The sequence below is a fragment of the Rhinatrema bivittatum genome, chromosome 4 (assembly GCF_901001135.1).
Source record: "Rhinatrema bivittatum chromosome 4, aRhiBiv1.1, whole genome shotgun sequence".
NCBI classification, from domain to species: domain Eukaryota; kingdom Metazoa; phylum Chordata; class Amphibia; order Gymnophiona; family Rhinatrematidae; genus Rhinatrema; species Rhinatrema bivittatum.
This window is the reverse complement of record NC_042618.1, coordinates 186,149,408-186,176,378: the sequence shown is the minus strand read 5'-3', so window position 1 is coordinate 186,176,378 and position 26,971 is coordinate 186,149,408. Positions and strand designations below refer to the sequence as shown.

Here is a 26,971-nt window from a genome sequence, read left to right as displayed (position 1 = left end):
ATGGCTCAGCTCTGCTAGTTGACAGAGAAAACCATTTTAAACCTCTTGTATTTGTTCTTCAGAAGTAGCTTACTTTCACTGAAACAAGACAAAACTGTAGGAACAATTCTTATTAGATTTTGCTCAATTTAATGGAAACATTTTCTCTTCATTTTTTGTGCTACATCCATCGGTTTTCTGGGAAAACTATTTCGGTTTATAGATTTTATACAGATGCACCTATCCTGAAATTTGGTTGCTGTAGGTTAAATGGTTCAAGGGAATGTACACACAAAGCAAATACATAAAAAGAAAAAAGCATTAAAAATACATCTTTGACAAGAGCAATTAAAATGAGAAATTACTATTTACCTGATAATTTCCTTTTCTTTAGGACAGTCACATGAATCCAGAACAAGTGGGTTATGCACCTCCACCAGCAGATGGAGACTGAGCAAGCTGACATCACAGTACACATACCCCTGCAGTGACCTCAGACCTCCAGTATTCTCTTCAAAAATAACTGTGGACAGACTAGCAAGAAACAATTAAACATATATAGCCTTGTGAATACTCAGCCAACGCTGAGCTCAGATAAGAAAGTAATAACACTAGGCTAGGGACTGGTGGAACACTTACCAGTAAGCCCCGGAAAACACCCAGGAGGATCAATACGCGACCATCGGCAGTCAAGGGAGGGAAGCTGGATTTGTCTGACTGTCCTAAAGAAAAGGAAATTATCGGGTAAGTAGTAATTTCTCATTTCTTAGCGTCTAGTCAGATGAATCCAGAACAAGTGGGAAGTACACAAGCTACTCCTGGAGAGGGCAGGAGGCTGCCCGCGGTCCTGCCAAAACCGCATGTGCAAAGGCTGCATCCTCTTGGGCCTGCACATCCAGACGATAATACCTGGAAAAGGTGTGTAATGAGGACCACATCGCAGCTCGGCAAATGTCGACAGGAGACAAGAACCTAACTTCTGCTCATGACACTGCCTGAGCCCCAGTGAAATGAGTCTTAATCTGTCTAGGTAACGGCTTCCCAGCATCCACGTGTGCAGTCGTGACTACCTCCTTAATCCAACAAGCTATCGTAGCTTGTGAGGCTGGTTCACCCTGCCTAGTACCGCCGTGAAGGACAAACAGGCTATCCGACATCTGCAAAGGCTCAGTAACCTTTAGATACTGGACAATATGTCTCTTGACATCCAAGGGGTGCAACAGACAATACTCTTCTGCATCTCCTTACCTGTCCAAAGATGGCAGGGAGATAGACTGATTCAAATATAACTCAGAGATCACCTTCGGCAAAAAGGAAGGAACAATACCACGCTGGACCGCCCCTGAAGTCACATGTAGAAATGGCTCCAGCTAGACAAGGCCAGCAGTTCTGAAACCCTATATGCAGAACAAATTGCCACAAAGAAAACCATTTTCAAGGTCAGCAAATGCAAGGACAGAGCACGCAGTGGACTAAATGTACGGCCTGCCAAAAACTCCAAAACCAAATTAAGACTCCATAGGGATACCGGAAACCGCAAAGGAGGCCAAAGATGTTTCACTCCTTTCAGAAAACAGCCCACATCAGAATGTGCTGACAAGGATCCACCCCTGAAATAGGCGAAAGTTGCTACTTGTACACCTTTAAGGAATTAAGAGCAAAACCTTTATTCAAACCACCCTGCAAAAATTCCAAAAATAAGCGGAATCTTGACCAAGGAAGGAAGAGAATCCCGATCCTCACACCAGGCCTCAAACAATCTCCAAACCCGCACACATGCCAAGGAAGTGGAGAACTTTCTAGCCCTTAGCAAGGTGGAAATCACTGCTGCAGAGTATCCACGTTTCAGCAAGCGAGCCCAAGGGCCATACCGTAAGACAAAATTGAGTTCTATCTTTGTGAAGCACAGGCCATTGCTGTAACAGGTTCCTGTGCACTGGAAATCGAAGAAGGAAATCCACCAGGAGCCTCCGCAGATCTGCATACCACGGTCTCCTGGGCCAATCTGCAACTACCAAGAGCACTACCTTTCTGTGGCGTTCGATCCTTCAAATCAGTCTGTCCAACATGGGCCATAGAGGAAAGGCATACAGCAACTTGCCTTCCAGCCACTCCTGCACTAGGGCATCAATCCCCATCGGATCACTTCTGTGGCTGAGGAATCACGGAACTTTCGTATTATGCAAAGTCGCTAACAGGTCTAGGAACGGGAGACCCCAGCAATCCCGAATCAGCTAAAACGCTTCTGACAATGCCCACTCTCCTGGGTCCAGACTCTCCTGCTGAGAAAGTCTGCTTTTACTTTGTCCTTGTCTGCAATGTGCGACGTTGGAGATGCACCTCTGCCCATTCCATAAGTTGATCTATTTCCTGCAACATTTGTTGGCTCTTGGTACCTCCCTGTTGATTGATATAGACCACAGTCATTGCATTGTCTGACATTACACAGACCAATCGACCCTGCAGCCTGTCACCGAACTGTGAACATGCTAGCCAGAGCGTCCTGGCATCCCAGCTGATTGATGTTCCAGACAGACTCTTCCATACTCCAGCACCCTTGCACTGTCAGTTCTTGACAGAGTTCCCCATCCCAGAAGACTTGCATCCATCAGAATTAGCCAGTCCAGTGGGGATAGGGAAACTCCCTTCCGAAGATGATCTGCCTGCAGCCACCACTGCAGTTGAGAGGGGACCTCTATCAGCAGGTGAAGCCAAACTGAATAGTCCCGAGACTGCAGATTCCACTGAGACAGCAGGGAGCACAGAAGAGAACGCATATTTATTTATTTGGAACTTTTTTATACCGAAATTCATGTGCAAAAGAACATATCAGATCGGTTTACATCGAAACGAGGAACAGCATCACAATGAATGCATTACATCGAACAAGGGATACAGGTAACTGGGATCCAATGGGTACAGATAAATAAAGAGCTCCTCCAGAGAGCGATAACTGTTCTAAACTGTTATAATACACCAAACAGAGTAAAATGTTATAGGACTGTTATAATACATCAAACAGAACAACTGTTGAAAATAAAAATAAAAAAAAAATACAACAAATAACGAAACAACGATCACATTTCTCTGATATCTAAGATGTGGAAACCAAAGCTAACTTCGCTGGAAAGATAAGTCTGCGCAAACAAAGGCCCAAAGAAACGGGTGGTAATGGATCATGCGCGAGGTTCGGGGAAAGAGGAGGGGGGCAAAACATCAAAGGGAGAGGTAAAACTAAAAGAAAGAGATTAAGATTAGAGATTAAAAAATAAATTGAGATTAATAGAAAAAATTATAAATTAAACTAGACTTGACTATGACGCTATGTCTGGTTTAGGAGATCGAGACTAACAACTGGTGGATGGTCTTGAGGGTGGGTCTAGGAAGGAAGGAGGGGTCATGTGAGATTACGGAAAGGCTTGACCGAAAAGCCAGGTTTTGAGTCTTTTTTTGAAGGTTGTCGTGCATCGTTCTAGTCGGAGATCCGGTGGGAGTGCATTCCATTGCGGAGGACCAGCTGTAGAAAGGGCTCGTTTCCTGAGAGAGGATTTGGCAGGAGGGGTGTAAAGCGTGTTATTGTATGCATATCTGACCGGTCTGGAGGGTTTGTGGGGCGGAGAGGGATGTTAAGATCGAGAGGAGTGAGATTGTGCAAGGATTTGTGTATAACCAGAACCAATGTCAGGAAGTATTTCTTCACGGAGAGGGTGGTGAATGCCTGGAATGCCCTTCCGGAGGAAGTGGTGAAGACCAGAACTGTGAAGGACTTCAAAGGGGCGCGTGATAAATACTGTGGATCCATAAAGTCAAGAGGACGTCAATGAAGAGTGGGTGGCCTGGAGATAATACCCTTATTCAATAAACATACACACGGCTACTGCGACTCCCAACATCGCTCTAAGCTTCAACGGCAAGAAGAAATGTGGAAAAAAGGATTTGCACTCACAAAGCGGGGAGTAGCTGGCTTGTTATGGCGGTTACTACCCCAAACCAAATAAGCCTGATACTTCACTTTCAATGCATATCCAGCATAGCTCTCTGCTTCAACGGCAGGGGAGAAGAAAAACTGATACTTCACGCGTATCCAGCATAGCTCTCTGCTTCAACGGCAGGGGAGAAGAAAAACTGATACTTCACGCGTATCCAGCATAGCTCTCTGCTTCAATGGCAGGGGAGAAGAAAAACTGATATTTCACGCTTATCCAGCATAGCTCTCTGCTTCAACGGCAGGTGAGAAGAAAAACAACCAATAAGGGCTGAATAACATAGTCTGGGTAAAACAAATAAGCATGGGTGTAGCTTGCTTATTGCGGCAGTTACTACCCCTAACTAATCAAGCTTGATATTTCACTTGGATGCAGCTCAATCACTGCTCTCTACATTAATGGTGGAGGTGGAAGGGAAATAGAATCAAAGGTTACTAAGAGCCAAGAGAAACAGATAAGTATGAGAAAAAAGTGTGAAGCTTGCTGGGCAGACTGGATGGGCCGTTTGGTCTTCTTCTGCCGTCATTTCTATGTTTCTATGACTTTGTACAGAATTCTAAATTTGATAGGTAGCCAGTGAAGGTTCCGCAGGATAGGTGTTATGTGCTCTCTTTTGTTGGCTTTGGTCAAAATCCTGGCCGTAGCATTCTGCAAATCTGCAAAGGTTTGATGGTGTTAGCTGGGAGCCCGAGAAGAAGTGAGTTGCAGTAGTCAATTTTAGAAAAGATGATGGATTGAAGAACTGTGCGGAAGTCTTGGAAGTGTAGGAGGGGTCTCAGCCGTTTTAGGACTTGCAATTTGAAAAAACAGTCCTTTGTAGTGTTATTGACGAATTTCTTTAGATTCAGTTGATTGTCGACGATAACTCCAAGGTTTCTCACTTGGGAGGAGAATGTTGGTTGAGTGGTGAGGTAGTTGTTGGCTGTTGTGAAGTTGTCGTCCTGAGAAATGAGGAGTTGTTCTGTCTTGTTGGTGTTAAGTATTAAGTTGAGGCTTGTGAGAAGGAGATTGATAGAATGTAAGCAAGTGTTCCAGAAGCAGAGGGTTTTGGAAAGCGAGTCCTTAATTGGGATGAGTATTTGCACGTCATCGGCATATATGTAGTGCGTTAACTTTAGATTCGAAAGGAGCTGGCAGAGTGGGAGGAGGTAAATGTTGAAGAGGGTAGGGGATAGTGAGGAGCCTTGAGGGACTCCCACGGTTGAGCTGACCAGGTGGGATTCTTTGTTGTTAATTCTGACCTTATAGGATCTGTTACTGAGGAAAGATTTGAACCAACAGAGTGCAGTACCCTTGATGCTGATGTCCGCAAGCCGATCCACTAGAATTGAATGGTTCACCGTGTCGAATGCGGCTGATAGGTCGAGGAGCACAAGACGACAAGGTTGTTTTTTATCCAGACTTAGGAGAATGGTGTCTGAGAGGGAAGTCAAGAGGGCTTCTGTGTTTAGAAACTTGCGGAAGCTGAACTGAGCAGGAGCTAAGATTTTATTTTCGTCCAGATATTCCGAAAGTTGCCTATTGACTGTTTTTTCCAATAGTTTAGAGATGAATGGGAGGTTAGCTATAGGGCGGAAGTTGGCTAGATCGGAAGGGGACAGATTAGGTTTTTTTAGTAGGGGTTTGAGAATTGCAAGTTTTAGGGTGTCTGGATCTAAGCCCTGAGCTAAGGAGCAGTTAATGATCTCCGCAATCGGCTTGGCGATGGTTTTTGGGATGGAGTTGAGAAGATTTGGGGGGATCTGATCCGATGGGTGAGAGGCAGGTTTGTGCTTCCTGAGTAAGGTTTCAATTTCTAGAGATGAAGTGGGCTCAAATGTATCGAGGCTAGTGTTTTGTTGTAGAGAAGCCGAATAAGAGGGGGGGGGGGGGGGGGCTGTCCATTGAAGGAGCATAGCGGGGATAGCAGGTTGGTGATTTTTTTCTCGAAGTACAAGGCGAGCTCTGAGGCTTTGCTGGCAGCTTGATCCTCCGGAATAGATGGGGGAGACAGTTTGGTGAGGGACAAGACATATGAAAACAGTGCTTTGGAGTCTAATATGAAATGGTGTATTTTGCCCACCCCCTCAGTACTACTTCCAAGATCACCGCCATTAAGCCAAGGACCTGCAGGTAAGACCACATTGTTGGATGCAGAGTGTTCAACAACAGACTTGAGTTGAGCTAGCAACTTCTGAATTCAGACTTCCGGCAGGAACACTTTGCCCTGCTTTGTGTCGACCGAATTCCCAGGTATTCCGGTGACTGAGTAGGCTGAAGACTGAACTTGGCTAGGTTCACTGCCCAGCCGCGCTCCCCAACAGAGAAATCACCTTGCGAGTCACTGGGCGGATTTCTTCCAGTGACTTGGCGCGAATCAGCTAGTTGTCCAAATACAGATGTACTAGAATTCCATCCTCTCTCAACTCTACAGCAACCACCATCATTACTTTGGAAAAGGTTCTGGGAGTGGTGGCCAGACCAAAGGGCAGCACCTGGAACTGAAAATGGCGTCCTGCAGGAAGCGTTGATGTTCTAGTTAGATGGGAATGTGAAGATACGCCTTGGACAAATCCAGAGAGGTCAGAAAATTCTCCTGACTGCACGGCCATGATCACCCAAGAGCAAAGTTTCCATTCAAAAATGCTTCACTTGCAGATGAAGATTGGCATCTTTGAAGGTCCAGGATGGGACGAAAAAGAGCCCTCCCCTTTGGCACAATGAAATAAATGGAATATCGCTCTGTATTTTCTTGAGACGTGGGCACAGGCACCACAGCCTTCAGACTTCTTCTGCGAGGAGTGGCAGGGAGACTCCATGAACATGTCCTGAAGAACACTGCAAAACCCCATCACATATCCTTCTCGTATCTCCTCCAGGACTCACCTCTGATAAAAGAGAGAGGGGCATCCCCCTATCTCCTGGGGGAGGTTTGGCAAAATTTCACTGGGAGGTTCGGGAGGATCCACTATCCGAGCCTGCGCCTCTTCTGGGTTGTCGGGAACAAGAGGACTGAGACCTATCAAAAGGTCGAGTCTTCTGAAAGGACGCTCCTCTGTAAGGCTGAAAACACATGGATCCCCTAGCACAAACTCTCATATTAAGGGAGCGCTGAGTCGCATTCTGGTCTTTCGGCAAATGAGGAACCAGAGATTCGCCCCACTTACTGGCCAGTTTCTCCAACTCGCTTCCAAACAAAAGCAAGCTGTGAAAGGCAACATGGTGAGATTAGCCTTGGAGGTTGCATTGGCCGACCAATTTCTCAACCATAACTGACGTCTGGCCACCACTATCGAAGCCATCCCTCTGGCTGAAGTTCGGACCAAATCACAGCCCGTATCTGACAAAAATGCAGCAGCAGGTTGTATAACCGCCCTGGAATTTACCCCCGAGTCACTGACCTCCTAGGAGAGAAGCAAACAAGAGCGAGCCACCAAAGAACAACAAGAAGCGATCTCTAGAGTCATTGCCATGGCTTCAAATGCTTGCTTAAGGATAGTCTCAATCTTTTTATCATGAGCATCCTTCAAGGCCACTCCTCCGTCCATAGGAATAGTGGTCCGCTTAGAGACTGCACACACAAGCACATCTACCTTAGGAAAATGTAAGCACTCTCTTACCACTAGATCTAGATAGTATAGGCGTCCAAAATCCGACCCCCTTTGAAATTAGCCTCTGGGGTGCCCCACTTAAGATCAATCAATTCTTGAATGGCCTCCATCACGGGGAAAAAACAAGAGGCTTTACACAAGGAAACCAAAATGGGATTTCTCTTTGGCTCATACATTGAACCTGTCCCAGGGACTCCAAGCATAGTCAAGGTCTGGGAAATCAGAGCTGGCAGTTCATCTTTATGAAAGAACCGCAATATAGTTTTATACGGTTCCAACCCGGGGGGAATTTCACCATCTCAAGAGGCAGGATCTGTGCCATCTGGATCTCTATCCAGAGGTTCCACTGCCACTATAGGGGAGCTCCAGCGCTTAACCGAAGGTCCAGGCAAGGTTCCTACCTGCGCCTCTGCCCGAGGAGCATTGGACAGGGCCGAGGACTGTGCCTGAAGGAAGGATTGCAACTGCTGGAAAAATTCTACCCATGAGAAGGTAGAGGAATCCAGATCAGGAGGAACTTAAGGAGTACTTACTGAGCTACCTTCCCCTGCTGAGGAACCAGTTAAGGGAGAACCAAATACAAGTGCCCCCCCTGAGTTATCTTTACCCAGACCCACATCTGGCTGGGAAGAATCAGGCTTACTGAAATCAGAGGAACACAATTCCCCCTGAGTCTTCAAACAGTATTAGCACAAATCAGTGGGCACTCCAGCTGAGATGCCTGAATATGACAAGCAGTGAAAAGAGAAAGATGCTTAGGCTTCTTAGGTACAGGCGCCATTAAAGCAGACAATGCTCTGAGTGATGGCCAGAGGTGCATGTCTAACTGCTTTTTTTTTTTTTTTTTTTAGTTACACACTCAGCTAGGTACACAAAAATCTAAGCATCCCAGCACAACTAGGCCCAAAAAATTGAGGTGCACAATACCACCTGAACACATGGAAACTGCGCTTAACGTGGGCACAGACTACAAGGCCCGAGTGTGCGCCCAGAAAGGGAGCGCACCACTGGATGCACAGCTAGACGTACATGCCGGACCGACAATCCTGTAGAGGGCAGCCTTAGTAAGCGCATGAAAAGCCATTGTGGCCTACCATGCGGCACGCAGCAAAAAGCCTCGGAGTAGGGCCTAGCCTAAGGAGGCTGCTCAACCTGCCAGGCAGCCCATTTCCCGTGACCTCTCGGAGCGGGACGAACATCGGACTAGTGTGCTGAGCAAGGAGACCGGGGGAGGAGGAAGCCCTTCCTTCTAAATCCCTGAAAGTCTCTGGATAATTTTTTTTTTTTTTTTTTAAATCTTACCAGAGTTCAGCCCTATCTGGCTGAGCACAGACACTGTCTCCGGCTGTGGGAGGAGAGGGCAAGTGCCATTACTGCTGCGCTCGGCTTCCTGCACCTGCTGCCTTTTGGCTGCTGACACAGCCAAGTTCACACCAACTGAAAACAGTCAACAGAAAAGGCACTCGTCTGAGGGACCATGGAAATCACCTCAGGAATTCTCAACTGTGGGAGGGACCAAGTGGTATCACCACAGGAGAGCAGGCCAAATTTATTTCCTTAACTCTCCTTTTCTTTAAAATGAAGCAATCCCCAGTGAGGAGTTGCATGTCCACCATCTGCTGGAGATGGAGAATACTGGCAGGCTGAGGTCACTGTAGGGGTATATGTACTGTGATGTCAGCTTGCTCAGTCTCCATCTGCTGGTAGAGGTGCATAACCCACTTGTTCTAGATTCATCTGATTGGATGCTAAGAAAACTAGAAATAGCTCTCAAGATTACTTTTAATGCCAGAATTGTGGTAACCCCTCCCTTAAACAACATGGCTTGGAATTAAGAATTGTGAGATTAGACAGTCCAGATATTCAGGAAGCCTCATTCTTCCTGCTCCCCCTCCCCTCCTGCCATTCCTTAAGGAGATATTCCTACCTGAGCCTCTATCTGCAAGTCCTTGTCTAGCAGAGCTCTCTTCTTCAGGATCTCCGCCTTCAGGTGCTCTTTGTGTTTGAAAAGGAGAGCAGAGAGCTTGCTGGCATTCTGCTTACTTCGTTTCTGCTCAACACTCTCTTCCCGTTTCCGCTTCTTTGCTGCCTGTTTCTCCTCTTTATCGATCTTATCCAAAATGTACTTCATCACTTGGTTGCACACAATCATCCTGGAATTTAAATACATAGCATAAAGTGTTTTGGGGTGTACTTCTGGCTCTTACTGTTGTACGGTTCACAACAAATGACTACACTGGATTCCAGATTCTGTTAGCACAGTCCAGCTGTCCCTAAAAATGAGGCCTGGCTCACAGATCCATATGATAATTATGTCCTGCCACTGCCTTTGGAGCAGGTGTTTTCTAACTGACTTCAAACCTGTCTTCACTGGTACACCACTGCTTAGTTTATTCTTTTAATATACTGCTTTTCTCATACAAATCAAGGCAGTTAATAAAATACATTCATAACGCAACATAACATAAACATCATACAATGACCAATTAACAAATCCAGTGGAAACCTCTTAACCTTAAGGTGCTTGGGAGCAAGAAAAGGATCTTGCCCAGTAAAACGTTGTGAATAAACTTTGGGGTTTATTTATTAAAGATTTTCTCCTATTTTGTGTTGAAGGGAAAGATACTTAGTAAATACGGCTTTTAGTTGGTACTGGAGAAATTACCTGATAATTTCGTTTTCCTTAGTGTAGACAGATGGACTCAGGACCACTGGGTTATATGCTCACCTGCTAGCAGATGGAGACTGAGTCAGGTTTCAAAGCTGACATCACCCTAGATGTACCCCTGCAGTGATCTCAGCCATTCAGTATTCTCTTCAAAAGCCATTGTGGACATAGTATTGAAAAAACTTGATTAAAATTTGATTACAACTTGATAAAAAAAAACAAAACTTGATTGAAACACAGATGACCGTAACTGTACTCAACCAAACCTAAGAACTGAATCCCAGCAATATTATAGATTCCCTGATCTAGGGATAGGGCCCCGGCTTACCCGAAACCGCTTGGAATCAAGATTCACCTCATGGGCGAATCCCTTGGCACTGTTCTTGGGCAGCCGTGGGAAGGATGCTGAGTCCATCTGTCTATACTAAGGAAAATGAAATTTTCAGGTAAGTAATTTCTCCATTTCCTAGCGTGTAGCCAGATGGATTCAGGACCAATGGGATGTACAAAAGCTACTTCTGGATGGGGAGGGAGGCTGCATGGGGTCTGGTTTGCACTGCCTTCGCAAAGGCTGCATCCTCTCGGGCCTGGATGTCCAGGCGATAGAACCTGGAGAAGGTATGCAAGGAAGACCACATCGCTGCTCGGCAGATGTCGATGGGAGACAGAAGCTTAGCTTCTGCCCAGGATACTGCCTGGGCCCTAGTGGAATGAGTTTTAACCTGGAAGGGCAATGGCTTCCCTGCCTCCACGTAAGCTCCCGTGATCATTTCCTTGATCCAGCGAGCTATAGTAGCTCGTGACGCTGCTTCGACTTGTTTCCTTCCACCGTGAAGAACAAGCAAGCAGTCTGTCTTGTGCATCGGTTCCAAGGTTTCCAGATACCGTACTAAAAGCCTACTGACATTTAAGTGGCGTAGGAGGCAGTAGTCTTCCGTGTTCTTGTGTTTATCTAGGGACAGCAAGGAATTGAATTGATTCAAGTGAAACTCCGAGACTATCTTTGCCAAGAAGGAATGATCGGTGCAAAGCTGTAACGTTCCTGGAGTCAACCGGAGGAATGGCTTCCGACACATATGCCTGTAGTTCAGGGATGTGACGAGCCACGCATATCGCCACCAAGAACATAGTCTTCAGAGTTAACAGGCATAGGGACAGACTGCGTAGCGGCCCAAAGGAAAGCCCTGCTAAAAAGTCCAATAATAGATTGAGATTCCATAGAGGAACTGGCCATCGTAAGGGTGGTCAGAGGTGTTTAACCCCTTTTAGGAAATGGGTCAAGTCCGGATGTGCCGACAGGCAGGCTCTGTTCACCTCGCCTCAAACAGGAGAGTGTTGCCACCTGGACCTTCAAGGAGTTGAGGAACAACCCTTTGTTCAGGCTGTCCTGTAAAAATTCCAGAACCATGAGGATTTTGGTCATCAGAGGGACAACCCCACCTCAAATATTCTCCAGATCCACACATACAACAAGGACATCAACAACTTCTGTGAGCGGAGCAAGGTGGTAATTACTGCTGCCCAATATCCCAGTTTTATCAGGCGAGCATTCTCAAGGGCCAGACCATAAGACAAAACTGAGTTGGGTCCTCGTGAAGGATCAGACCTTGTTGGAGCAGGTCCCTGTGCGGAGGGAGGCATGGGGGTTGTCTACCAGAAGCCTCCGCATGTCTGCATACCACAGGCATCTGGGCCAATCTGGGGCCACAAGAAGGACTAATCTCCTGTGGCATTCAATCTTGCAAATGACCTTGCCCAGCAGAGGCCACGGAGGAAAGGCGTACAAGTAAGTCTTCCTCTGGCCAGGTCTGAACAAGGGCGTCAATCCCTTGGGAACACTGATCTCTTCAGCGACTGAAGAATCGGGAGACCTATGCACTGCGAGATGCTGCCAGCAGGTCGATGGACGAGAGGCCCCAGCAATCTACCAGGAGCTGAAAGGCCCTGGCCGACAACGCCCATTCTCCTGGATCCGGACTCTCTGTGCTGAGAAAGTCAGCTCTGACTGTCTTTTTCCGCTATGTGGGAGGCTGAGTTCCTCTGTAGATTCAACTTTGCCCATTCCATAAAGGGATCTATTTCCAGAGACACTTGGTGGCTTTTGGTTCCTCCCTGGCAATTGATATAGGCTACCAATGTTGCGTTGTCTGACATCATGCGGACCGCCTGACCCTGGAGACTGTGGCTGAATTAAAGACACACTAATCTGACAACTTGGGCTTCCAGGTGGTTTATGTTCCAGCACGCCTCTTTGGTCCAGTGCCCCTGGGTTGTCAATTCCTGACAGTGAGCTCCCCACCCTCGGAGGCTCACGTCCATTGTCAGGACTAGCCAGTTCGGTGGAGACAGGCTTGTACCCTTGCTTAGGTGAACTTCATGTTGCCCCCATTGGAGCCGAGAACATCCTTCTATCGGTAGGTGGAGGCAAATTGAGTAGTCTTGAGACAATGGGTTCCAACGTGACAGCAGGGAGCGTTGGAGTGGCCGCATGTGTGCTCTCGCCCACGGTACTACCTCCAGGGTTGACGCCATCAGACTGAGGATCTGGAGATAGTTCCATACCCTGGGGCGCATTGTGTTCGTCAACTAACACATCAGTTTCCATATCTTTGAGGGTGGGAGGAAGATATTGTCCTGCTTGGTGTTGAACCGGACTCCCAGATACTCTAAGGACTGGGAGGGTTTCAGGCTGCTTTTGTCCATGTTCACGATCCAACTGAGTTCCTGCATCAGGGACGTGACCATGCTGGTCACCTGGAGATATTCCTCCGACTTCGCCCTGATCATCCAGTCGTCCAAGAAGAGTGCACCAGAATCCCTTCTTTCCTCAGTGCTGTCACTACGACCTCCATAATTTTGGAGAATGTTCTGCTGGTTGTGGCCAGGCCGAAGGGCAATGCCCGGAATTGATAATGGCGGCCCAATACCGCAAAGCACAGGAAATGCTAATGGTCTTGTTGGATTTGAATATGAAGGTAGACCTCCGAGAGGTCCACGGAGGTTAAGAACTCTCCTGGTTGTACAGTCATTATGAAGGAGCGAAGAGTTTCCATGTAGAAATGAACTTTCTGACTGATGCTCTTGAGGTCCAGGATGGGGCGAAAGGAACCCTCCTTCTTGGGTACAATGAAATAGATGGAATAATGCCCCATATTTTCCTGGGCTGTAGGTACCGGAATTATAGCCCTCAAACTGAAGAGCCTTATCAAGGTAGATTCCACTGCCAGTTTCTTGTGCTGGGAGTGGCAAGGTGACATGAACATGTTCCGAGGGATGCTGTGAAATTCCAGAGCGTATCCTCCTCGTATGATATCCAGTACCCAATTATTCGACGTGATCTTGACCCACCGTTGATAGAAGAGAGATAGCTGACCCCCCCATCTGGATGCCCAATTTTCCAGTCTTACAAGGTCTTCCTGCAATTTATCACAATCTGCTTGTGATTTAACTACTCTGAACAATTTTGTGTCATCTGCAAATTTGATTATCTCACTCGTCGTATTTCTTTCCAGATCATTTATAAATATATTGAAAAGTAAGGGTCCCAATACAGATCCCTGAGGCACTCCACTGTCCACTCCCTTCCACTGAGAAAATTGTCCATTTAATCCTACTCTCTGTTTCCTGTCTTTCATGCCAGTTTGCAATCCACGAAAGGACATTGCCACCTATCCCATGACTTTTTACTTTTCCTAGAAGCCTCTCATGAGGAACTTTGTCAACGCCTTCTGAAAATCCAAGTATACTATATCTACCGGTTCACCTTTATCCACATGTTTATTAACTCCTTCAAAAAAGTGAAGCAGATTTGTGAGGCAAGACTTGCCCTCGGTAAAGACATGCTGACTTTGTTCCATTAAACCATGTCTTTCTATATGTTCTGTGATTTTGATGTTTAGAATACTTTCCACTATTTTTCCTGGCACTGAAGTCAGGCTAACTGGTCTGTAGTTTACCGGATCGCCCCTGGAGCCCTTTTTAAATATTGGGGTTACATTTGCTATCCTCCAGTCTTCAGGTACAATAGATGATTTTAATGATAGGTTACAAATTTTTACTAATAGGTCTGAAATTTCATTTTTTAGTTCCTTCAGAACTCTCAGGTGTATACCATCTGGTCCAGGTGATTTACTACTCTTCAGTTTGTCAATCAGGCCTACCACATCTTCTAGGTTCACCATGATTTGATTCAGTCCATCTGAATCATTACCCATGAAAACCTTCTCCATTACGGGTACCTCCCCAACATCCTCTTCAGTAAACACCGAAGCAAAGAAATCATTTAATCTTTCCGCGATGGCCTTATCTTCTCTAAGTGCCCCTTTAACCCCTCGATCATCTAACGGTCCAACTGACTCCCTCACAGGCTTTCTGCTTTGGATATATTTTAAAGTTTTTACTGTGAGTTTTTGCCTCTACAGCCAACTTCTTTTCAAATTCTCTCTTAGCCTGTCTTATCAATGTCTTACATTTAACTTGCTAACGTTTATGCTTTATCTTATTTTCTTTTGTTGGATCCTTCTTCCAATTTCTGAATGAAGATCTTTTGGCTAAAATAGCTTCTTTCACCTCCCCTTTTAACCATGCCGGTAATCGTTTTGCCTTCTTTCCACCTTTCTTAATGTGTGGAATACATCTGGACTGTGCTTCTAGAATGGTATTTTTTAACAATGACCACGCCTCTTGGACATTTTTTTACTTTTGTAGCTGCTCCTTTCAGTTTTTTTCTAACAATTTTTCTCATTTTATCAAAGTTTCCCTTTTGAAAGTTTAGCACGAGAGCCTTGGATTTGCACACTATTCCTCTTCCAGTCATGAAATCAAATTTGATCATATTATGATCACTTTTGCCAAGCAGCCCCACCACTGTTACCTCTCTCACTAAGTCCTGTGCTCCACTGAGAATTAGATCTAAAATTACTCCCTCTCTCGTCTGTTCCTGAACCAATTGCTCCATAAAGCTATCATTTATTCCATCCAGGAACGTTCTCTCTCCAGCATGTCCCGATGATACATTTACCCATTCAATATTGGGGTAATTGAAGTCTCACAAAACACGTTGCAAACAAATTTGAAATTTCGTGTGCTTAAGAATTTATCTCACGATGTGGACCATCATACCACCCTTGGTTAGTTTAGGCAGTAAGCCCCACTTTCAACCATAACGGGTCATGTTTAATCATCGGTCCTGAATAGTCTTTAAATTTTCTTTCTTCTTTATTAAATTCACTTTTTTTATCGTTTTTTGTTCATTTATAGTAAAATATTTTTAACGGAGTAAAGAGCGGACTTGCCTTATTTGTGCGGAGCGCCTCCACGCTTCCAGGATAGTGCCTTCACTCCTGGAAGCGTGGAGGCGCTCCGCACAAATAAGGCAAGTCCGCTCTTTACTCCGTTAAAAATATTTTACTATAAATGAACAAAAAACGATAAAAAAAGTGAATTTAATAAAGAAGAAAGAAAATTTAAAGACTATTCAGGACCGATGATTAAACATGACCCGTTATGGTTGAAAGTGGGGCTTACTGCCTAAACTAACCAAGGGTGGTATGATGGTCCACATCGTGAGATAAATTCTTAAGCACACGAAATTTCAAATTTGTTTGCAACGTGTTTTGTGAGATAAGTGTGGTTCGTTGCACGTTTTCTATTAACTGTTTCTGTATAGTGGTAATTGAAGTCTCCCATTATTCCAGCACTACCAATTTGGTTAGCTTCCCTAATTTCTCTTAGCATTTCACTGTCCATCTCACCATCTTGACCAGGTGGACGGTAGTATACCGCTATCACTATAGTCTTCCCCGACACACAAGGGATTTCTACCCATAAAGATTCAATTTTGTATTTAGTCTCATGCAGGATGTTTATCCTGTTGGACTCTATGCCATCCCGGACATAAAGCGCCACACTTCCTCCCGAGTGCTCCTCTCTGTCATTGCGATATAATTTGTACCCGGTATAGCACTGTCCCATTGGTTATCCTCTTTCCACCATGTCTCTGAGATGCCAATTAAGTCTATGTCATCATTCACTGCTACATTCTAATTCTCCCATCTTACTTCTTAGACTTCTGGCATTAGCATACAAACATTTCAAAGTTTGTTTTTTGTTTGTATTTTCATTCTGCTTTTTAATTGATAGGGATAAGTTAGAATTTTTTAGCTCAGGTGAGTGTTTAGTTACAGGCACTTGGACTACTTTTCTAAATACAAACAGTCTAACTTCAGTTAGTCAGCCTGAGTGACTCACTGCTGTCTTGATTAAACAAATGTTGGTCCCTATTCAAATCCAATCACACTACCTCAACACCTTTCCAAGGTGAGTAACTGAGCTGAACTATTCAACTTTTTTACTTAGCTATACACTGCTCCTAGCTTATTTCTAGCTTCTGGCTACTTTTTGGGGGTTTTTTTTTTTTTTGTGGGTTTTTTTTTCAATACAAACACTCAGTATTAAATACAAACACTCAGTTCTTTAAAAGTCTGGATAACACTAAGTTCTGCAGACTTTTAAAGAACACTCAGTTCTGCAGACTTTTAAAAATAAACACACTACCTACTGCTACCTTATTGACTGACTAAAAATACAGTCTAACTTGTTTATTCACTGCTTACCTACTGCTACCTTATTGACTGACTATTTAAAAATACAGTCTAACTTGTTTATTTACTGCCTTTCTGACTATTAAAGGCACAAACACACTAAATAATATTCCCAAATAGTTAACTTTGCCCCAATACTTTTAAAAAAGACAATGTCCCAAGCAAAAACTTACTGATTCCTTTCAGCCACCAGCAAGGTGATCCTCTCCTCTCAGTGCTCCCACTGGAATGGGAAAGACAGTGGATGCATGTGACTCCTTTGGCAAGGAATTAACATAGTGTTGCACCTGGAGATAGGAAAATAGGTGCGAGGACTGCAACCCGTAAAGATCTCTCAGGGCCTTGAAAGTGAGAATTGCTCCTTCTCCATCTAGGACATGCCCCAGTTGGATGATAACCCGATCTGCCCAGTGTCAAAAGGCAGCTGAGTGTAATCCCGGGGAGAACTCAAAATTACCCCTTATCGGAAGTAAATATGAACACAACTGCGGGATGCCGAGCTTCTTGGTTGAATGGATCCAGGCCAAGCGGAGAGGCTCCAGTAATACATGACACTGTAAGGAGGTGGGGAGGCGGGTTGCTGGCGCCTGTAGCACAAAGCCTAGGTCTAACGGAGTCACCAGAGCCCGCTCCACTATATAATTTACATAGTTTGAGTTACCAAGAATCCAATCCCGTGTAATCCGCAAGTTGCTGGCTAGATTATAAATTGCAAGGTCAGGCACCCCTAGGCCACCCCCTTCCCCATCTTTCCCTCAGCCACTGCAAGGGTATACATGGTTTTTTTACCATGACAAAAAAATAAGCGTTAGAGTTTATCCAGAGCCCTAAGATCCTTCCTTAACTTTAAGCTGCAGCAGCATATTCTGGAGCACAAAGAGCCCCCGACGGTTGATGTAAGCCACTGTTGTCGCATTGTCCGACAAGACCCTCACCGGCTTTCCCCTTCACCAGGGGTAGAAACGCCTGCAAGGCCAAGCAATTCTTGTCTCTAGATGACTGATGGACCATATGGCTTCCTCTGCAGACCACCGCCCTTGCTTCAACTGGTTCTGACACACCGCTCCCCACCCAGAGAGACTAGCATCGGTGGTGACGATCGTCCACAACGGAATGTCTAAGTTCACGCCTCATCTTAACTTGTCTGGAAGGAGCCAACAGGAAAGACTGGATCGAGCACACTCCATTAGAGGGAGAGGTAGCTGAAATTGTTCCCAGAAAGATAGTAAAGCCGACTGTAGAGGCCTCATATGAGAAAACATCCATGGAATCAACTCCAAGGTGGAAACCATAGACCCAAGAACTTGCAAGTAATCCCAGACCTTGGGTACCCACTTCTTCAACAATCCGCGAACTTGAGCTCACAACTTGGAAATCCGTTCTTTGGTGAGGAACACCTTCCCCACTCTTGTATCGAAACGCGCCTTCAGGAATTTCAAAATCTGGGAAGAAACCAGATGACTCTAGGACTGAATATACACCCCAAAGATCTCAGGCACCAGAGGACCAAGTCCACTGCCTTCCGACAAAGGGTTGCCGATTTCACCAGTTGTCCAAATAGGGGTGGACCAGGACACTGTCCCTCCAGAGAGTTGGAACCACCATGACCATTACACCTTGGTAAAAGTCCTGGGCACCGTCGCCAGACCGAAGGGCAGAGTGCAAAATTTAAAATGTTCTCCCAGAATCATAAATCTCAGATATCTCTGATGATTGGGCTGGTTCCCTAAAAGACAGGAAACAGAGAGTAGGATTAAGTGGACAATTTTCTCAGTGGAAGGGAGTGGGCAATGGAGTGCCTCAGGGATCTGTATTGGGACCCTTACTTTTCAATATATTTATAAATGATCTGGAAAGAAATACTACGAGTGAGGTAATCAAATTTGCAGATGATACAAAACTGTTCAGAGTAGTTAAATCACAAGCAGATTGTGATAAATTGCAGGAAGACCTTGTGAGACTGGAAAATTGGGCATCCAAATGGCAGATGAAATTTAATGTGGATAAGTGCAAGGTGATGCATATAGGGAAAAATAACCCATTCTATAGTTACACAATGTTAGGTTCCATATTAGGTGCTACCACCCAAGAAAGATCTAGGCATCATAGTGGATAACACTGACATAGTCTGTTCAGTGTGCTGTGGCAGTCAAAAAAGCAAACAATGTTGGGAATTATTAGAAAGGGAATGGTGAACAAAACGGAAAATGTCATAATGCCTCTGCATGGCGAGACCGCACCTTGAATACTATGTACAATTCTGGTCGCTGCATCTCAAAAAAGATATAATTCCGATGCAGAAGGTATAGAGAAGGGCGACCAAAATGATAAAGGGAATGGAACAGCTCCCCTATGAGGAAAGACTAAAGAGGTTAGGACTTTTCAGCTTGGAGAAGAGGCTGCTGAGGGGGGATATGATAGAGGTGTTTAAAATCATGAGAGGTCTAGAACGGGTAGATGTGAATCGGTTATTTACACTTTCGGATAATAGAAAGACTAGGGGGCACTCCATGAAGTTAGCATGTGGCACATTTAAAACTAATCGAAGAAAGTTCTTTTTCACTCAACGCACAATTAAACTCTGGAATTTGTTGCCAGAGGATGTGGTTAATGCAGTTAGTATAGCTGTGTTTAAAAAAGGATTGGTTAAGTTCTTGTTGGAGAAGTCCATTACCTGCTATTAAGTAGACTTAGAAAATAGCCACTGCTCTTACTAGCAATGGTAACACGGAATAGACATTTTTTTGGTACTTGCCAAGTTTTTATGGCCTGGATTGGCCACTGTTGGAAACAGGATGCTGGGCTTGATGGACCCTTGGTCTGACTCAGCATGGCATGTTCTTATGTTCTTAAATACACCTCCGTAAACCCCAGGGACACCAGGTACTTCCCTCTTGTGCACAGAGGCAATCAACGAATGTAGGGTTTCAATTCGGAACAGAGGAACCTTCAGAGCCACAATCACCTTTTTTAAATCGAGGATCAGACGGAATGTGCCCTCTGTCTTGGGAACTATAAAATAAATGGAATAGTGACCTGTCCCCTGCTCCTCCAGGGGGACAGGAAAAATGACTCCCACCCTGCAGAGGCGACAAATGGTCTCTCGCCCTGCCAGCTTCTTTTCTTTGTAAGTGCACGGGGAGACCATAAACCGATCTCATAGTGGCCGAGCAAATTCTAAAGCGTAACCTTGGTTTTCATGCTTAAGACCCACTGGTCCGACGTGATCTTGGTCCACTCCTCGAACAACAGATCCAGCCGGCCCCCTATCACTGGAACTGAGGAGTGGACCTGCCTCGCATCATTGGGCTGATTTGGCTCCCCCTTCACCCTGGGAAGAGCCATCTCTGCTAGACCTTCGCCCCCAAAAGGACTGGTTCCAGGACGGTTGTTTGCTCGAGATCTGCCTCTGCATACTCCCTGATGCTCTGGGTGCCCGAAAACGCCAACTCCCTCTGAAGCAGGAATGAGGAGGAAAGGAACTTTTCCCTTTCGGCTTATCTTTAGGCAATTTATGGATCTTATTCTCACTGATAAACTTGATCAGCTCCTCCATGTCTCTGCCAAAGAGCAGTTTCCCTTTAAAGGGCAAAGCTCCCAACTGAGACTTGAATGAAATGACGGCCAACCAATTCCTCACCAGAGTTGTCTCCGGACTGAAACTGCAGACATCATAGTCCTGGAGGAGGTCCTGAGGATATCATACAAGGCATCCGCACTATATGCCACAACGGCTTCCAGCCACTCTGCCTGTTGGGTTTCAGATTCAGACAAGGACCTGTCCGCCTGTAACTGCTGCACCCAGCGTAAGCCTGCCCTTAACACAAAACTGCACATATAGCAGCCCAAACACCAAGGGCAGACAGCTCAAAATTCTTCTTGAGGTGCACCTCCAACTTACTATCCTGAAGGTCCTTCAGAGATGCAGAACCAGGAACCAGAATGGTTGTCTTCTTAGTAACAGCCAAAACAAATGTATCCACCTCTGGGACCTTCAGAAGCTCAAGTGTATCCTCAGGCAAAGGATACAATTTATCCATGGCCCTGCTGACCTTTAGGCCTGTTTCAGGGGTATCCCACTCCCTAAATAGCAATACGCTGACCAACTTGTGAAATGGAAAGGATCTTGCTGGACTCCAGAGACCAACCATGACCGGGTCCACTGCTCCCAATTCGGAGGCCTCTCGCAGAACCTCTATACTCAGTTCCTCCAGAACCGCGGGTATCAGGGGACCTAGATCCTCCTTATGGAACAACCATACTACCTTTGGATCATCGCCGTTGATGGTTGGGTCCTTTGATAAACCCTGATCCACCAAACCCGGATCCGACCCCAGAGGGTCCTGCACTCGCCGATCATCTGGTCCTGAAGCTTCGAAGGAGCTGTCTGCGGCAGGGGGGCAGCACCAGGGTCCTCAGGAGTTGCCTGACCCTTGTGGCCCCCGCATCCCTGGAGGACTTGGCTCTCTTTGCTGGCCTTACAGAAGCCCTCTTCTCAGCTCTGCGCCATACGGTCCTCCTGGACTTATAGGCTTTGTGCAACTAAAGAACAAAACCTGAGGAGAAAGAAGCAGCAGCAGCATCCGAATCTTCTTTGGGGTCCTCCTCACTTCCCAAAGGGGGGGCCCCCCCATGCTGCCTGGACCTCCCCCGGAGGTTGCCATCACTGGAGATAATGAAGCAGGGAAATCCCCATCCCCCTCTGTGGCAGCCCTGAATTTGGATAAAATGGTCACTGTTCCCGCACTTAGCGGGAAGGGATCATTGGCGGGCTGTCACACCGGCGAGAGCCTTCGAGGCTCACGGCGCCTGGTTGACTTTACTGATGCCGTGCTCCCCAAAGTGCCCTCCCCACCAGAGAGGCACCGGGAGCATTTGCCATTGCACATCCCCACAAGCCGCATAGGCCATACCAAATGGCATGAAAACTAGCGCCAGGCAGTAAGCGCAAAAAGCCGCTGGAGGAAAGGGGAAAAAATAACTGAGCCGCCTGATCAAGTAAGGAGCAGAGCTGGGAAAAAAAACGAGTTGTCCCACAGCAGCCCATCTGCTCGCTTGTTGAGCCGTCTTCTTAATCTTTTCTGTTGCTCTTATTTATTTTTTGTAACAAACAAAAACTTTAATAAGTATAAGTAATAAATAAGCACTTCCCTCAAAGAATGACTGCAGCCTCAGTCCATCCCCCAGGGCGAGTGAACCAGGACCCCTGGTTTTCAGCCCTGTCAGCGATCAGGGAGTGAGCTATGAAAGGGTCCCTGACCCCCTGCTCGTCTGCCTCATAAACCAGGGGGGATAGCCCCATCAGGACCTAACCCCCTGGGAGGCAAGCACCACTGAAATCTGTAGTGCAATCTCTTTTTTTTTTTTTTTTTAAACTCAGACTGCAGGCTGTGCCCTCCACCATCTGCTGGAGACAGAGAAATATTGAGGGGCTGCAGGTGGCACCTTGTGTTAAGTGGCAATGTCAGTAAACTTTCTCTGCTGGAAGGGAGGCAAAAGCCAGGAATCTGGACTGATCTGGGTACGTAAGGGAATGTCGAAATATCCTTTTCCAAAATATTAAAAGGTTGGAAGCTTTTATTTTGGTTTTTTTTTTTTTCAAAATTGTTATTCAGCCAGGCGCTAGAATTTTTATTTTAAAAAGATTGGTGCCTCATGACATTGACAGCTGTGCAGGAATTGGGTGACACTTCATCACTATGTGGCACACAGCTTCCTGACCCCATCCAGTGTTATTAGCTTATACCTAAACTATATATGCCAGGGGTCAGTGGTGTGGATTGACGCTATGCCAAATAATAAGAGGTATTTTAAGGAAAGGCAGCCATGCAAGGCTGGATGGCAATACTTTCTCACCTCTGATTTTCCTCTCGCTCAGCAGGGGTCATGGTCTTCTTCTGTTTCAAGTGCTCTATCACAGCATTTTGTTTCATGACCACCTGGAAAACACACAACACCCACCTAAATGCATTCATTAGCTAAGACCTGTGGATGACATTTTGATGTGAATGCTAGAATAACTTCCTAAATGAAAACAAGGCATTTCATATTCATACAACGCCATGAAAGATTACAAGCCCACAAGTGTGACTACTTTCTAATAAGCAAAGATCTTATGGCTTACAAGCAGTGCAGCCCAGGGACATGCATGCAGAAAGAATGCACTTGACAATAACTAATTCTAAGCATGAAGGCTGAATATATTTGTTATAACAATTGCAAAAGTCCCAAACATCACAACATTTTGATTTTTCTGAGAAGTATTGACCAATGTAATTTGCATTCCCACTTTAAATAATCCCAGGAAAACTAAGTATTTTCTAGCTTCAAATTTGTATTTTCAGTGATAGCAAGCATCCATGTTGCTAAAATGCCCACAATGGTTTCAACATTCTACTAAGAATCAAGAGCACTTTGAAAGGGAACTCCTGAGTGCACATAAGCAAGTGTTTCCCTAGGAAGGTGCCTTGGAGACAAATTACATGACCCAGGCTGAAGATGATAGCTCTTTAAAAAAAAAAAAAAAAAAAGTCTCCTACGGGGGATGGGACAGGGTCTAATGATTTTACAACAAGGGCACTGGGCATTATTTGTTTAATGATTTGTGTAACAAAAACCTGTGCTCCAACTTTATTAGTATTTTACCAAAATAGATCTGTTAATTCCAGTATGTCACCATAACAGCACATGGAATTGGTGGCTGAAAGCTTCCATAAAATTTGGCATTTAGATTTTTAAACCCAGTTGATACTGTACTACAAATCAAACTGGATGACACATTAAATGCCATGAAAATCTTCTAGGTTCACTGCTGACACCCGTACCTGTTTCTGAATAATTTCGCTCTGATTAGAAGCCTGGAGGACCTGCTCCCGTTTTACTTCCAACTGCTGCTGCTTCTTCTTTTGCTGCTGCTCTCGGAGCTGCTGAATTCTCTGCAGCTGCTCCTGAACACTGGCTGCTTGTACTGTCACCACATTCTGAATCTGGTGAGCCTGTACTGGGCTGCCTTGCTGGATCTGAATGGGTAACTGAAGCTTGATCTGCTGTGGTACGCCACCCTGTTGGGCCTGGATCTGAGCTACAACATGGGACTGAATTTGGGAGAAAACCTGGACTTGCTGGCCTAGCTGGGGTACGGTAATAACTTGCGTCTGTGGTTGCTGAATCTGTAGCTGAGGGCGAGATGGAGACTGTACAGTAATCTGATTCAAAGTTTGTGTTGCTGGAAGTGTCTGAACTTGAGTATGAAGGTGAGCTTGGACTTGGGGTTGTGAGGGTGGCTGCTGCATTGGTAAAGAAGCATGGGCTTGCATTTGAATCTGTGGCTGTGCCTGCACTGGAGCTTGCTGTACAGTCTGCAGTTGGGACTGAGCTTGGGGGAGGATACGAGGCTGTAGCTGGCTTTGGACTGGGGACTGGCAAAGGATCCGACTTGGGGGCTGAGCATGAACTGTGACTTGAGGTTTTGCTGGCTGCAGTACAGCAGGCTGTGCTTCCGATGGGACAGGAGACTGAACAGTTATTGGAGCTGGAGCTTCTGTCTGCGTCTGGACTTCAGGCAGAGGTTGGACTTGAGTTTGAACTTGGACAGTCTGAGGCTGACTTTGGAGCATAGTAGTCTGTAGTTGCCCTGGAGTTGGAGGTTGAGCAGCTTGGGGCTGCAACTGTGCTTGTGGCTGAGTTTGGGCTTGATCCTGTGACTGTGGCGTGGCTGTACTCTGCAATGGTGGGGATGCTTGGTTCTGCTGCACCTCTGTCTGCTGCACTTGTGCCATTAGTTTCGATTCTGTTGTTGCTACACAAAATAAAAGCAAATTACTCAGTAAATTTCAAATTACCGACAAACTAAAGTGATTGCTAATATTATATTTTTGAAGTTAGAAGCATTTTTCTTCTTCTGCATAAAATATCAGTGACAAGCCTTTTCAGTGGTGACACTTACCTTTTGCCATTTCATTGGCAAGCCGAGTCAAGCAGCCAATTTCTAGCTCTGGGCTTTTTAAAAAATTTTCCATGATGTAAAAAAAAGTCACACGAAGTGCTGTGTAGGGTCATCTGTGGTCCAGAGTCACAAGTTAATATCAAAGCTTTCTCTCATCCTACAACTCAACATTTGCGATTCCATAAAGCAGAGTTGCTTACCTGTAGCAGGTGTTCTCCCAGTACAGCAGGATGTTAGTCCTCACACATGGGCGACATTATCAGATGGAGCACAGCACGGAATACTCAGCATGCCACTAACCCCGCAGCCACGCGGGGTCCCCCTTCAGTCTCGTATCAAAGCATAAAAAGACGAGCGAAAAATAAAACAAAACGCAGACGAACCCAACCCCTTGGGGTGGCTGTGGGTCTTGTTGAGAACTAACATCCTGCTGTCCTGGGAGAACATCTGTTACAGGTAAGCAACTCTGCTTTCTCCCAGGACAAGCAGTATGGTAGTCCTCATAGATGGGTGAATACCAAGCTGCAGGCTGCCCCCGGAACATACAGACACCCAATAACGTGCAACAAGCACAACAATCGGGGTGCTGTTGGCAAACAGCGGGGCAGCCTGAACCTCATACTGACCCTTAGGCAGGAAGAGTTGGGTTCTCACACTTGAAACAGGTTACAAAGGACAGACTGGCCAAAGACGCTGTCCTGCCGACCATCTTTGTCTAGACAGTAGTGGGCAGAGAAGGTGTGGAGAGAACTCCATGTCGTGGCCTTTATTTTGGCAATAGGGGCTGCCCGAAAGTGATATGCTGACGCTGCCATAGCCCTCACGAAGTGTGCTTTCACTCGGCCTCCGAGCGGAAGGCCCGCTTGCTCATAACAGAAAGTGATACAGTCCACCAACCAACTGGACAGGGGCTGCTTGCCCACCGCAACTCCCGGCCTATACTTGTCAAGAGAGACAGAGTTGGGTGGACTGCCTGTGGGCTGCAGTGCGCTCTAGGTAAAAGGCGAGAGCATGCTTACAGTCCAAGGTGTGCAGAGCCCACTCACCAGGATGAGTGTGCGGCCTCGGGAAAAAGGTGGGCAACACAATGGACTGATTAAGATGGAAGTCAGTCACCACCTAAGGGAGGAACTTAGGGAGAGTGTGCCAACACCACCCTGTCAGGGAAGAACCTCGTATAAGGAAGATAGGTAACCAGGGCCTGCAGCTCACTGACTCTGCGAGCAGAGGTAACTGCTCCCAAGAAGATAACCTTCCAGGTGAGCTGTTTCAACTCACAAGAGCAAAGAGGCTCAAATGGAGGCCGCATAAGCCACGCCAACACTATGTTGAGGTCCCAGGCCACAACAGGGGGACGTAATGGAGGCTTCAATTGAAGCAAGCCTCTCATGAAGCACCCCACCAAGGGCTGCACCGAGATCAGAGTGTCACCCACTCCGCGGTGATAGGCACTGATGGCGTTCAGATGTACTTGGATTGAGGAAGTCTATAGCCCAGACTCTGAAAGACGCCAGAGATAATCCAAAAGCCTAGGTGTGGGACAAGTTAAAGGGTCAAGACCCTGCTCCGCACACCAGGAGGAGAACCTCCCCCACTTCGCTTGGTAGGACTTCCGCGTGGAAGGCTATGTGAAGCTACTAGGACTTGCGAGACATTGTCCGAAAGGTTGAGGGACCGCAGCACTAGCCTTTCAACATCCAGGCCGTGAGGGCCAACGACCGGAGGTTCGGATGGTGGAGCCTGCCCTGATCTTATGTGATGAAGTCGGGCAAGATGCCCAGGTGGATTGGCTCCTGGCCTGACAGGTCACGGAGGATTGGAAACCAGACCTGCCTTGGCTAGTGCGGAGTTATGAGGATCATGGAGCCAAGGCTCTGTTGTAGCTTCACAAGAGTCTTGCTTATTAGCGGAATTGGAGGGTATGCGTACAGGAGATCCTAACGCCAGGGTCGGGGTGAAGGAGTCCATGCTAGTCCTTGTCCCTCCGTGTGCAATGAGCAGAAGCAACTCACCTTGTAGTTCTGTGGGGATGCAAAGAGATCCACAGTTGGTTGACCCCACTGGAGGAAGATGTTGTCTGCCAGAGGGGTTCAGGGACCACTCATAGGGGTGCAATGACTGACTGAGGCGGTCCACCACCACATTCTCCATCCCCGCCAAGTACACCGCATGCAGGAGCATGGAATGTGACAGGGCCCAGT

The 26,971-nt window shown here is 46.2% G+C and overlaps 1 protein-coding gene across 13 annotated transcripts in view; it reads right to left on the bottom strand.

The window, feature by feature from the left end:
• Positions 1-26,971, bottom strand: part of BPTF (bromodomain PHD finger transcription factor) — a 278,159-nt gene that overhangs the window by 38,770 nt on the left and 212,418 nt on the right. For all 13 annotated transcript variants that reach the window (XM_029599363.1, XM_029599362.1, XM_029599352.1 and 10 more), the window contains 3 exons: positions 23,650-24,623; positions 22,682-22,764; positions 9,483-9,708 (listed from right to left, as the gene is read on the bottom strand). In XM_029599363.1, coding sequence (XP_029455223.1) covers positions 9,483-9,708; positions 22,682-22,764; positions 23,650-24,623 — 1,283 coding nt within the window. The remainder of the gene's footprint in view (positions 1-9,482; positions 9,709-22,681; positions 22,765-23,649; positions 24,624-26,971) is intronic.